The sequence below is a fragment of the Miniopterus natalensis genome, chromosome 4, assembly GCF_054644295.1.
Source record: "Miniopterus natalensis isolate mMinNat1 chromosome 4, mMinNat1.hap1, whole genome shotgun sequence".
Lineage (NCBI taxonomy): Eukaryota > Metazoa > Chordata > Mammalia > Chiroptera > Miniopteridae > Miniopterus > Miniopterus natalensis.
The window spans coordinates 59,810,099-59,824,663 of NC_142084.1; the positions used below are offsets into that span (position 1 = coordinate 59,810,099).

At 40.0% G+C, this 14,565-nt stretch overlaps 1 protein-coding gene across 8 annotated transcripts in view; it reads left to right on the plus strand.

The window, feature by feature from the left end:
* Window positions 1-1,685: 1,685 nt before the first annotated feature.
* FBXO16 (F-box protein 16) overlaps window positions 1,686-14,565 on the plus strand; it is a 38,295-nt gene continuing 25,415 nt past the window's right edge. For all 8 annotated transcript variants that reach the window (XR_001603262.2, XR_001603261.2, XM_016213884.2 and 5 more), the window contains exons 1-3: window positions 1,686-1,748; window positions 5,705-5,840; window positions 11,748-11,783. Coding sequence is in view for 6 of the 8 variants with exons in the window: in XM_016213884.2 (XP_016069370.1) it covers window positions 5,742-5,840; window positions 11,748-11,783 (135 nt within the window). In the remaining 2 variants the exon portion in view is untranslated. The remainder of the gene's footprint in view (window positions 1,749-5,704; window positions 5,841-11,747; window positions 11,784-14,565) is intronic.

A 14,565-nucleotide genomic window follows, 5' to 3' on the forward strand; every position in this document is an offset into this window, starting at 1 on the left:
TTTTCTTATGCAAATCTCTAAATTTTATGTTTGAAATGTTTCTCTTAAGAGTACTGTTGTATCACAGATGCTGAGCTGGCGTGCTCACAAGGAGCACAGCGTGAATGGTGTCACTCAGACTGGGGAGTAAGTGTGGGGGACGAGCAGTCAGACTGATGAGGTGCTGGACAAGAGGAGGCTCAGAGGGTGCTGGTTGAGAGGACAGACAAAAGGAACCTTACTTTCAGGGATAAAAATATTAACATCCAACAGGGATAAAGTGCGATGCTCTCTTTGATCCCATCTCTCTTTCATTCCATGTTGTAATCACCTATAGAAAGGCTTTAGTGAGCGGGAACTTTCACAGAGGACAACAGCAAGCACTCTTACAGTGTGTTGTTAAAACTGGTCTCTTTCTGGATGAACCCGTTTTGAAACCATAAATGTTAACTGGCAATACAGGGTAATTCAGTATTACAGCGATATACCTCCCCTAGGCCACCCTCCACCACCTTTGTTTATTCATATACATACAGCCTGGTTATGTGAAAAAACCACTGGAATTCAGACAACCTAGCTTCTAATTTCAGTTTGGCCACTTACAGATCCTTAGTTAACTCAAGGAAATAAACCATCTCTATGAGCTTCACGTTTCTGTTTCTTTTTAACTTGGAGATACACAAACACTGCCTATTTTAAAACTGAAACAATACAAACATAAGGTTTACATTTGTTTAGGTTGGAGTAGAGTATATGCTTACTTATTTTAAAGAGGAAAGCGTTTTTTGTTTCTTGGGGGGAGGGTGTTTTTTGTTTTGTTTTGTTTTTTGTTAGCTGCTGCCCATAAGAACTGCTTTACATTTACTAAAGGGGCTCTGTCTGAAATTTTGAATTTTGGGTTATTCTCCAGCACTTTATAGTTTTATCACAGCAGTTATTACTGTGGGGCCTTACATTATTTACACGTTGTATTTTCCAGTCTTCCTCATTAGATTGTTTTTTGTGTTTTTTTTTTAATAATCCGTGCATTCTCCGCCCTTGATTACGTGGCGGGTTCTCAATAAATTTAATTAAAGTCGACGGATTGTAAAATTTCCCACGTTTGGAGTTATTCTTATTAAGGCATGCCATCTGCTGGTTCCGCGATGTATCTGTCACTCAGCCTGAATTCCTTAATAATCCGATCAATTAAAATTCACGTTGAAGCCTTTGCGAGTCGGCGTGTTTGCCGGTTTTCCCACGTCCTCCCGCTTCCTGTGGCAGGTGCTGTTCTTTCCCCGAGCCGGTCGCGAAGTCCTTTTCCTCCAGCCCTCTTTTACCTGTTGGCCACTCTTAAAACCTGGAAAAGCGGAGTTTATTTTTTCCGAGGCTTGGAGTGACCGGAGCAATATCATTGGGCACGCTCGGGAGGTTGGCCTGATTTGGAAAACAAATATGTCTTGCACGAGGGCTTTCGGTACTGCTGGTTTCAGGATTGGGTGCCTCCTCGCCTTAGCGTTACCTTGGGCGATTGCGGTTCCTCCCACCCTGGCGCTCGCACTTTTTCATTACATCCCTGAGCCTAATTTTGGAGCCAGCCCTCCCGGATCTCCTGGCCAATCAAGAGATCACACATTGTTGCCTGAGAGACCCCGGATCCCAGCGAAAGGGTTTATAGCTGGTGATTGGACTCATGGAAGCCGGGGGGTGGGGGCTGGGCCAAGTCCAGGAAAAAGCAGCTATGGCAACGCCGGCGCATGAGGCTTGAAGAGGGAGTCGAGCTAACAGAGGTGAGGCCGTGGGTAGTGCATGGAAAAGATGGAGACTCCCTTTCCCGAGCTTCACTCTCAGAGCCTCCTGGGTCTCTCACAAGCCTTGTCGGCGCTCCTGGGGATTATATTTTGCTCCGTTTCAGCTGCAGGGAAAGTGCCAGGTGCTTCATACTTAGGAAATTAACAACCAACAAATCATTATGTCTGTGCCTATCAAGCACTAGCTCTTTTTATTGTATTATAGTTTTTGCTTTCTAATTAGTTGACTCAAAGATGAATTCGTATTTAAATCTAACCATACCCTATTGCTTGGTATTTTCCGGATAATATCTGAGGTTCCCTTTCTCTGATGATACTGCAGTGTACGGTGAGTGAGTTGTGTGTTAGCAGAGAAACTCAATTCTATGCTGCTCTGTCAACTCCAACGAAACACTGATAAGCCTGAGTATAATCCCAGTGCTCGATTCATAATGTTCTGAGTTTCACCCTACGTTTCCACTGGTTTTAATCCTTAAACTATCCCCTCCACTGTTGCATTCATTCATTCAATTGATTTAACAAATATTTATTGAGCATCTATTACGTACTGTGAGATTAAGATTCACATGAGCAGCTGAAAACCACACAAGCAAAGAAGCATCAGAGTTTTATTTATTTATTTTTTTGTCTGAGGCATCAGAAGTTCAGTGCGTCTGGGCAGATAGTGCAGGAAGGGAGAGATAGGATAACGAGGCTCAAAAGGTAGATTGAGGTAAATTCATAGTGGCCCTAGATTGCATGCCCAGGAGCCTGGATATTCTGTATCCATTAGCAAGCCTCTGAAGGGTTTGGAGCTGAAAAGGGACATGATCAACTGGCTGGTCTTTAAAAAAATACCTCCTTAAGTAGAATGGTGGTTACCAAGGTGGGGCGGGGGTAGATATTAATCAAAGAGTACAAACTTTCAGTTATAAGATGAATAAGTTCTGGAGACCTAGTGTACAGCATGGTGACTATAGTTAATAATAATGTAATGTATACTTGAAATTTGCTAAGAGAGTAGATCTCAAGTATTCTCACCACACACACAAATAAATGGTAACTATAGGAGGTGATGTAATAATTAATTAGTTTGATAGCTCATTTCACAATGTATACATATATCAGAACATCACTGTGTACACTTTAAATACATATAATTTTTATTTGTCAAGAAAGGAAACTTTCTAACAGTAAGCTCCATTAAAGCAGAAACTCTTGCCTTTGTACCTCTAATACAGGCCTAACAGGTCCTAAGCAAAGCTGAGTAATGTGTGGAGAATGGCTTGGAAGATAGAATTAGAGATGCGTGGCCACTGGAACTTTACCAGAGGACCCATCCTTGCTGTTAAACATGGAAATAGAACCATACATTGGGAACTAAGGCCATAGGCCCTCTTTCTTCCTTTTTATCCAAAGAAAAATGAAAGACAAACATTCAGGAACAGCCATGAAGGAGGAAAGAGGTCACAAAAAAAGCAACAGCAGCTTTGTATGTGGAAGGAGGGGGAGACAACTTGCTTTGTCTTGTTGATGGAGCGGGGCAATTATTTTTGTGTACACTATCTGAAAGTGTCTGTCTTTATAATAGCCCTGAGTGGTCTATCCGTGAACATGTGTGTGCATGCAAATACGCACACTGCCTAACTTCTGGTATGAAGGGAGAAGGGAAAAGTTGTTAAAGGATGAAGACAAAAGACAGGGTAGAACACCCCATTTTCATGCTTCAGCAGGGCTTTATTATCAAGAGGGCTGTTTCTCCTCGCCAGGCCCATCTCCTGATACCAATTTCCCTCAAGTTGATTTGAAGAAAGCTTAGTTCAAATTATTTCTAGCTTTGAGGAACCAGGAAACAAAACAAAACAAAAACCAATGCAGGGTCCCTTGGGGAGGCTCTAGAGAAGCTTCTTTGTCCTAATTCAACATTTTTGCCTAGCTCTTTTCCTACACGAAGTGGAAAGAGAGAGTTTCTCAGCTTACAGCAGGAGTTTTTAACCTGGGGTAAGCAAAATTTTATGTTCATGTGCATTTTTCTAGGGACAAGATTCATCTCTTTCATCACATTCTCAAAGAGTTATTTGGCCCTCCAAAAAAAATTAAAACAATGGGTTTAAAAAGAAGGAAGGTCAAATGTAAATAAATAACAACAACAAAAGAAATATGTAGTTTTTAACTGAGCAGATCTAGACTCAGGGACCAGGCTTTGTATCTATAATTTTCCTGCTCACATGTACTTTTATAGCTGCCAATTAGTAATACTGCAATGAAATAATTTCTTATGCCTTTTGTAACTTAGCTAAATATGTGTGACTTAGATAATTAGCAGTTGGGGGGGCAAGAAGAACATGAGGGCTAATCTGAGCCCCCTTTATTCCAGTGGTATTATGGCAGCAGGTATTGTCTAATGATGCCACTGAGATTTGAAAACATTGGCTTTATCTTCAGCTATAACTTAAACCTGAGAGATAATATTACATATCAAGTGAGAGCCTCAAAGATTTCAGATCTAGCATTTGGGGGAATCCCGTATCAACCAAAAAATAATTATTTTTTAAAATTATTCAATATTTGCTACTGTAGGGTAATTTTTGGAACCCATAGATCAGGCAGGCAAGCCCCGATCCCCTTAGTCATCACCACTGCCTTTCACTATGAAACCCACCTTCAGAGAGGAAGGAAGGCAGAAACACGGAGGATATACATTGGAACTACCATCAATCTGCTTCAAGTGGTTTCCACCTTAAACTGTTTTGTCATGGCCCTCTCTAAAGGACAGGTACTGAGGCCCTCTGTGAATGATAGGAAGTTCTAAGAAAGGCTGCAAGGAAGTTACTACTTACTGAGGCCACCTGTCTGTCAGGCAGTCTCCTGGATCCCTATTGTCTAATATTCACAGCAGCAGTTGAATGTAGATATATACATTCTTATTTTACAAATGAGGAAACTGAAGCTCAGGTCGATTAAATGACTTGCAAAAAGTTATATAGCTACTAAGTTGTACAGCCAAGATCAAACCTGTCAAGGTAAAAAATGTTAGTTTTAAACAATAGAAACAGATCCTTGCTAACAGAAGCAAAAAAAGAAATTTATTGCAAGGATATCATGTGGCTCACAAAATGGACAAGACAAGAGGCTTCTGCGGAATGAGGCAGCAGGAACAACTTAACAGAGCACCAATGCTACTTCCAATGACCACCTCAGCTGTAAAGTAAGGATAAGCCAGTGTTGGTCCAACTGGCCTACCTCCATCATGTGAACACCTCTTGGCCCCCCGGGGAAGGGGAGGCCACTTTGATTAATCAACCTAGAAAACTCTAAACAATGAGGGAAAAGTAATTCCTCATGGAAATTATAGTGCTTTATTCAAATGAAGGCAGATATATACTGGGCACTTAAAAACAACACATTTCCCCGAATAAACCCAAATCTGTCAATCTCCAAAGACTTGGTGGTGTATATTATATCATTCTACTTCTTAGATATGGTATCAAGCTAGAATCCTTGTAATTTGGACATCAAAAAGTTAAGAGGGGAGGAAGAAAGTCACAAGAGACAAGGATGGAGTGATTAATATTGCACTATAATTTTATAAATTATAAAATACCTCTTCTTTCTGGCCAATATGGTATGTTCTTAGCTAGGAGTAATTCTGGATTTCCCTCCACGGTCCAATGAAAGTAGAGTTAAACAGACCTGGGTCTGATTTCCAGTTCTAGCACTTCCTGTCTGTATAATTTTGGGCAGAGCATGTAACTTAAACAAGCTTCAATTTCTTTATCTATGTAATGAATTAAAAGCTACCACCTCACCAGAATGTTATGAACTTTAATTGAGCAGACATATGAAGTGCTCCCAATAAATGTTCTTACCCTCAATTTCTCTCAACATACTAAAAGATTATATGGTATTAGTATTTTTAGTAGTCTGAAGATTATATGATTCATTTCTTTTGATAGGTATAGTTTTTCTTATGGAAGAAAACCCAATTATTTCATGATGGCATTTGCACCTCCAAAAAGCACAGATGGTCCCAAAATGCAGACAAAGATGAGTACCTGGACACCCTTAAACCATCAGCTTTTGAATGACCGGGTAAGTGACCAGAGCTATTTTATCAGTTGCATCCATGCTTTAAAGCAAAAAAAGGTATTTCTCTGGCCTGGTTGCTCAGTTGGTTAGAGTGTTGTCCCAAAATGCCAATGTTGTGGGTTGGATCCCTGGTCAGGACACAGAAGAATCAACCAAGGAATGCATAAATAAGTAGAACAATAACTCTCTCTCTCTCTCCTTCTCTCCCCCTCTCCCTCTCAAGAAAAAAAATCAATTAAAAAATAAATAAATAGCCCTGGCCGGCGTGATTTGGTGGTTAGAGCATCAGCCTGCACAAAGGTTGTGAGCTGGCCCCTGGTAGGGGCACGTGAGGAAGGCAACCAATCGATGTGTCTCTCTCACATTGATGTTTCTCTCTCTCTCTCTCCTCTCTTTCTCTCTCTCTCTCCCCCTTCCCCCTCCTTTCCACTCTCTCTGAAAATCAATGGAAATAAATAAATAATAAATAAATAAATAAATAAATAAATAAATAAATAAATAAATGCATTAAAAGTTTGTTTATCAAAATGTGAACAGTGATTGTTTAGAATTGTGTAATGGATGAAAAATGAAGGGTTTTTTTCAAAAAATTTTAATTGAGCCCTTGCTACGTGGGCAAGGCTGGCAATAGACACAGAGTCGCTACTTGTGATGAAAATGTCTTTCTTAGATTTGTTCTTTCCTCCAGTCACTGCTCCTCTCTCTCACTCCAAATGCCTTTTTTCTTCTATCACTGCTTCTCTGCTGGAACCACCAGGAATGAGAGAGCAGAGGGTAGTCTATGATGAGTTCCCTAAAAATGATAAAGGAAAGAAAAGTAAGGAATAGAAAAGGAGAGACCAGGAGAAACAAAAGAAAAGGCAGAGAAAGAGAGAGAATCAGCTGTCATCTAGCCATGAACAATATAGGTCTATTGAAAGTCTTTTTTATTCAGCTTAACAATTATTTGTTGATCACCTGTTTGCAGTGCTCTTAGCTCTCCAACAATTTATATAACAGCTTCTCTGCTTCCCATCCCCACACCCAGAACTTTAATGTTTAGTTTTGAAATCTGTTTTCCCATAGAATGGTGAAGGCTTTACACATGTGTGAAAAAGTGACTTGAATTGAAATACATATTCATTGGATGCCTTGAATTTCAGAAATTTTCTTTGAAAAATTAGAAGTCTTAAGTAATTTAGGAGCTATAGAGAAGAGAGTATCTTAATTGCCTGATGGCCTACTGTAGACTGGGTTGCTAGAGAAGCTGTCTCTGAGATTGGCATGTAGGGTATTCCTTGGGGAGGGCTTTTGGAGATCAGCACTGGGGAGGGAGGGGAGGGGAGGGGAGGGGAGGGGAGGGGAGGGGAGGGGAGGGGAGGGGAGGGGAGGGGAGGGGAGGGGAGGGGAGGGGAGGGGAGGGGAGGGGAGGAGGTTTGGGGCAGAGGAAGAAGCTGAGCTGTGATGTACTCTCAATAAGGCCTCCATTGACCCTGTAGCCACCCTAAAGATCCTGGACAAGGCAGATCTCTCAAGCTCATGACTGTCAGCCAGTAGCACTCCCAGCAGGTGTGTGTGTGGGGGGAATAAATCCTTCAGTCCTGGAGTGGATTCTGGGCAGTATATTACAGCAAGCATTGCATTGTCTTATCTTGGTTCTTGACTAGCTTTCCTCAAATTGAATGATAATTTCTGGAAATATTTATTTTGTCATTCAGACCTCAAATTTTATCCCCCCAAAATTTATTTTCTGGTTTAGTTAAGTTCTAGTTTGGAGTAAAATTATTTTTAAAAATCCCCCGCATATGAATAAATGTAAATAAGACACACACACAGAGTTTGTATATGCATATACCAAACTGTTAGTAGTGGTTTCAACCAGAGTTGGACATCATTAGGGGAAGTGGTAGAAAAGAGCTTTCATTTTTTACTTTATACAGTGCAATAAAATTTCAAATTTTAAAATAATTCTAAAAACAAATATAAATACAACTAAAGAAAGAACAGTAAGCAACTCTGGGAATTGAACATTCTGGTTCCAGATCAGCTGTACCAATAATTTCCCATATGACTAGAGTAAGTCCCTTGCCTTCTCTGGTCTTTGCTGTCCTCCTTTATGAAATGAGTAGGTTGGATCAGATGACCTTGAAGGTCCCTTTCAGATCTAACAGTCTGACTACGTGAAAGGGATTAAAAATAGATGCCAAGGATACAGCTGGTCTGAAGGTGTCCATACAATAATTGCAAGGGGTTTTCTACAGTTCTAAAACAGGGCACTTGTCACCAATGATCAGTGTAATTTTGACACCCTGTTTTTTGTTTTCATTTTAATTTTCTTCTATTCTGCAGTAAAACGTGAAATATGTAACCATCCCAGACTAAAATAAGAGTCACAGGATTTTACCTTCATTGAAGGCTTTAAACAGAAAGACTGAATTCAAATCCAGCTGCCTAAAAAAGCATCATCATCAACATAGGCAAATGTAACAGATTTCAAAATAATTCAGGCACTGTGAATTTTGAGAGGGGGAATGTTTTAAAAGTATATGTATTTCTTGGCCATCTAGCATTTGAGTTGAAAGTAACCAACATTTCTTTTCTAGTATGGCTCACAGATCTGGGTTTTCTGAGAAAAAGCACCTAGTTACCATCAGTCAGTTGTCATTTGGGAGCCCCTAACGTCTTACTCCTACACTGTAATGATGCCACATAGTGAAATACGTTAACGGCAGTGTTGATAGCCTGAAATAACAACGTAGGATTTTGATTTAACAGCAGGCTCTGAACGAGCTGTGTTATAAACATTCTACAGGGCAAGAAGATCCATTTTAATATTTCCATTTCAAATCAATCCTTTGTCTTCTAGCTCGTTAAGGCGAACATGGTTGCAAATCTTTGAAATGAAGGCTTGCTCCAAACCAGAGAATATAAGACCGACTGAGGACCTGACAATTAAATAATTTGTCCCAAATTGTATTTCTTGTCTATGGTAGAGTCAGAACCAGATCTCAGCTCCTTTAGTGTTTTTCCTCCCCCTTCACTCCTGTCAATTTCTACTTGGGTCTAGATGCCTTTTAATAAAGAACCGGATTTGCTTGGACCCTGCTTAGACTTGGTCATTGGCCCTTTGAAGACTTACCGTTTTAGCCTGAATAACATTTCTGAACAAAAAGCGTTTATTTGAACAAAAGGATTGCAATCCGATAGATTCAGGTAGCAACCCAGACTGCACTCGAGAATGCAAGCAAAGGAAGGATTTATAAAGGCGAAAACTGCAAAATGTAACCCTTTCATGCAGATGAAGGATTGCTGGCAGGGTCACGGGGATTGGTTAGTTCCAGAATGCAAATGGGGGAGGCAGACACTACAGGGAAGGAAGTGAAGTCCGTATATGTCCATGTAGAAGTTGTCCCAGGATGTTTGTGGCTTCAGGATGTTCATCACTCAGCCTTGAGGTTAGTTTAGCAGCAGGTTTAGCAACATACATGCAGCTCTGAGGACTGAGGCACAGCCTCCTGACTCTGTTCTCAGGGACTCTCTTAGCAATCTTGATTCCCTTTATTTTCTCCACTATCACTTGGACCCTGCTTAGATTTGGTGGTTGGCCCTCTAAAAACTATCGTTTTAGCCTGAATCACTCCTCACCTTCCACCTTACTCCTTTCCTGCTCCTTCTAGCTGATTCTCCTCCCCGCTTCAAGTCAGGGCCCCTTCGTTTCCAGTGGTCCATATTGTCACTGGCCACCATGATGGTCATCCCATTCTCCTTTTGGAAGGAGATTGTAGTCTTGGGGTCTAAAGTTTTCTTCTCCCACTGTAAGGCCAAAGCGCACCGGATGGGAAGGTGGGCTAGGGGAGACCAAGGTTCTAGTGAGGAGCCAGGTACAGAGTTGAGCGGAACGGATAGCCTGCAACCAGTGATTTTTAAAAATCTATAAATGTGACCGTGCTGGGCCTCTGGTTGACCTCTCTAAAACAAGAAAATGAAGCAAAAAGATCTTTAGGATTTCTCTGAGATCTAATATTCTATGACTTTTGAAGCTTTTTTGTTGTTGTTCAGTTAATAGGTGTTTTTTGAGGTCCTGCCACAGAACCTGTGGAGCTTGTAGAGAAAAATGGTTGTAATCTCCATGGGAAGATAAAATGAACAGAAACAGTTAGAGAGCCTTAGCAAACCCTGTAGAGACCAAGTAAGCGTGCGCTGTAAGCACATATGAGCGGTATCTGAGTTGGGGGAAGCTAGGTCCCTGGACATCAGGAAAGTGGTGCTGACAACTTGGTTTGGGTGGTAGATGACTGATTGGATTTGGTTAGACAGAGGAGAGGAGTTCAGGAAATATCTGATTCTCTTCTATTTTCATGTGGAAATTCTAAGTTTATCTGTTGCTGCTATTTGAGGGTCCTAGTAGCTCAGGTGGCAGTTAATTAGGGGGGAGGAGGGAGAGAAGGGCATTTTTTTCCTTCTTTAAGGTGAAAAAAATGTCTACCTGTGATGTGTGAGATTCTCTGGCCAAGAACAAAACTGACATTTTGCTGGCCTTAAGCTTGTTGTTGAACCAATTATTTCAATCTCATTTTATATTCCTTTGGAACTAGAATTGAGAGTGTAAAAAAAGGAAGGAAAGCACAATCTGTTAGAAGCATAAAACCAGCTCCTCACCCTCCTCCACAAAAAGGGAGGAAATAGGCCTGAGTTGTTCTTCAAGTAGGAATGTTCTTGCAGTGCTCGAGAATGTACGCAGTACTAAGAGGAAGGGGAAAACATCGATTCCAATTTTTAAAATTTAAATCATTTTTTTACTTTCCAATTACAGCCGACATACAATTTTATATGAGTTTCAGGTGCACACCCAAGTGATTAGACATTATATAACTTACTAAGTGATCATCCTGATAAATCTTGTACCCATCTAACACCACACAGAGTTATTAGAATATTATTATTGAGTATATTCCCTGTCTTACTTTACATCCCCATGACTTTCTGTAACTCCCCATTTGTACTTCTCAATCCCGTCACCTTTTTCACCCATCCCCCTTACCCCCCTCTCATCTGGCAGCCATCAAAATTATTCCAGTTTTGAAAGCTCACAGAGTGTATGTGTGGGAGTGAGAGAGACACTTACATCTGTTCATTGCTTTCTCTTGCTTCCTCTCTGCATAGTTCCCTCCCGTGCCAAACATTCTCACATTGGTTTTCCCTCCCTCACTCATTCAAATGCACATATGACTGATGCTCAGAAAAGCACCTCTACACCAAGAGGTAAATAACTCACGTGTACCAGTATATCCATAAGTATATCCATTGCCGCATTCATTTAATCCAGCAAACATGAGTACCTGTGATGTGCTGTGTACAATGCTCTATACTGGAGATGGAAAGGTGTATAAGGCATGGTTTTTGTCCTAAAGAGCATATAACAACAGACCTATACAGATAAACACTGAATTGTAAGCCCAGAGGCACACACATAAACATTTGTAATCCTACAAACATATAAGTACATGTATACCCACTGATACGTGTATATACCAAAGTATAAAAACAATTCATAAATTTCACAAAGTTCTCAAACTATTGATACGAAAATATTTGGGGGGAGGATCTCCATTTTCCTGTTTTTTCTTTGTCAGTTTTTTCATCTCCTTTCAAATTCTAAAGTTGACTTTACAGTTTCATTCTTTTTTTATTTCTTGCCTTTAAAAAAGTATGGCTTTAAGATGAATAATTCCAATGCGGAAACTGAGAAAAAAGATACATTGCCCAAGTTAAAAATAGGTAAAGTACCTTCTCAGGAATGTAATCTTTTTATACTCAGTTGACACAAGGAAAAGACTATTTATTTATTGATACTTTAATGATGTCTTTCTTGTAATGGGTATTTTGAACCATGAATTATGAAATCATTCCATTCTTTTTAATTTATTGTAGGTATTTGAAGAAAGAAGAGCACTGCTTGGAAAATGGGTAACCATTTGAAATATACTTATTTCTAGCCCTGGCTGGTGTGGCTCTGTTGGTTGTTCTATATTTGAAACAGATAAAATATACTTACTTCTATATTATGTTAAGTTGCCATAGAGCCCAAAGAATTCAGTTTGGACATAAGGTAATCAGTGATAATTGCTCATAACCTGAGAAGCTTTACTGGTACTTTCTGTACAGTTACAGTCATCAGGAAAATAGAAATTATACTGGTGATTTTAATAGACATAATTAAATTTATTGTTTTTAATTTTTATTTATTGATTTGAGAGAGAGAAGGGAGGGAGAGAGAGAGAGAAACATCAATTTGTTGTTCCACATATTTATGCATTCATTGGTTGCTTCTTGTATGTGCCCTGACCGGAGATCAAACCTGAAACCTTGGCATATCAGAATGATGCTCTAAACCAAATGAGCTACCCAGCCAGGGCCCAGACATAATTAAATTTAATAAATAGAACTGGTTAAACAACCTTGGAAAACAGAAAAGACAAAAAGGGAACAGTGAGGTGCCATGGAGATAGAACTGCAGGAAGTAGCTTCTTCCAGCTTTACTGATACCTCAGAGAGAGGACCTCATGGAGCTGGGGCCAGCCCTGTAGAGGACCCAGACTTCTGAGGAATAAAGTAAATAGCAGCCAGCTGATTCTTATATAGCTGAGGAAGTGCCATGGTTCTGTGAGTGTGGAAAAAATTAGACACTGGAATCAACAGCTGCTGCCAGGGTGAAGAGTTAGGGCGATGCTGCCAGGAACAGCAAGGAAACAAAGGAGTAAAGCTCTGCTACCTCAGTTTTCCTCTAGGACCGCCCTCCCCATTGGCAGCATTTAACAGGGAGTCAGTCAGCCTTCTATACTCACAAGGTAGAATGCAGAAAGGTGAGTTTGGATTTGAGAGACAACTAAATAACCAACACAGTTCATCCATGTGGCTGCTTAGCATTCACATACACCCTTATACATATGCTTCAAGTTGTTACAGTAACAACTTTATGCTTTTATCTAACAAGATACAACTATCCTTTATACAAATGAAGACTTTCTTACACTTTCCTCAAAGGAGAAACTGAGTCCCAGTGGTCGCTGTCCATCCCTGAGTCATGATCAAAGTATTTATCTCTGGGCAATGTTTATTACCCATCCAGTGACTCTACAGTCCCATAGTCTCTACAGCCTAGGAGAATTGTAAACAGATGGTCATGCAAAAACTTGTACAGGAATGTTTATAGCAGCATTATTCATAAGTCAAAAATTACAAACACCCAAATATCCATCACCTTATGAATGAATAAACAAAAGGTGATACATCCATACAATGGAATATCATTCGGCCTTGAAAAAGAAGGAAATTCTGATACAAGCTACGTGAAATATGAAGGCACTGTGCTTAGTGAAATAAGCCAGACACAAAAAGACAAGTATTGTTGCATGACTCCACTTGAATAAGGTACCTAGAATAGTCAGATTCATAGAGACAGACAATAGAATAGAGGTTACCAAAGGATGAGAAATTATTGTTTAATGGGTACAAGAGTTTCACTTTGAGATGGTGAAAAAGTTCTGTAGGTGGGTAATGGTGATGGCTGCACAACCATGGGAATGTACTTAATGCCACTAAACTTTACACTTAACAGTGGTTAAAATGGTAAATTTTATGCCATGTATATTTTACTAAAAACATTTTAAAGCAAGGGTAAGGAAAAGCAACAAAGTACTGATACATGGCACAGCACGGATGATCCTTGAAAATAGTATGCTAAGTGAGAGAAACCAGATACAGAGGCCACATAATACATGATTCTGTTTACATGAAGAGTCCAGAATAGGCAAATCCATACTGACAGAAAATAAGATTAGTGGTTTCTAGGGGCTAGAAGACAAGGAGAAGAGAGATTGACTGTAAAGGGTACAAGATTTCTTTTGAGGGGTAATAAAACTGCCCTGGAATTAGATAGTGATGGCTATACAACCTTGTGAATATACTAAAAACTACTGAATTGTACACTCAAAATGCTGAATTTTATGGCGTGTGAGTTATATTTCAATTTAAAAAATAAATCAGGATTTCTTTAAAAAAAAACTACTTGAATTTTTAATTCTTGATATATGTAATAAACTTGAAATATTCCATCTTTTAAAAAATATGTCTTTATTGATTTTAGAGAGGGAGGAAGGGAGACGGAGAGATAGAAACATCGATTGGCTGCCTCCTGCACGTCCCCTACTGGAGATCGAGCCCACAAGCTCGGCATGTCCCCTGACCGGGAATTGAACTGGTGACCTCTTGGTGCATGGGTGGACACTCAACCAACTGAGCCGCACTGGGCAGGCAAAACTGTCCATCTTTAAAGCATACAAAGCCTTCTTCCTTAAGGGACCATCTCTGACCCAGAATATAACAGTAGGCAGTATGTTCTTTCCTGTGAGTTACTGAAACTCATTTTTCTAAGTGTCTTAATCTTTTCAGGCTGCTATAACAAAATATACAGCTTATCAACAACAGAAATGTATTTCTCACAGTTCTAAAGGCTAGGAAGTTCAAAATCAAGGCCCTGGCAAATTCGGTGTCTGGTGAGATCCCACTCTCTGGGTTACAGACGTCTGCCGTTTCACTATAACCTTACATGGCCCAAGGGGTGAGGGATCTCCCTTGGGTCTCTTTTATAAGGACACTCGTCCCATTCATGAGGGCTAACATAAAGTACTATTTCTTACTGTTCTTGTTTATCTTAGTTGGTCACCAGTTCTTATCTGTGTTGGCCTAC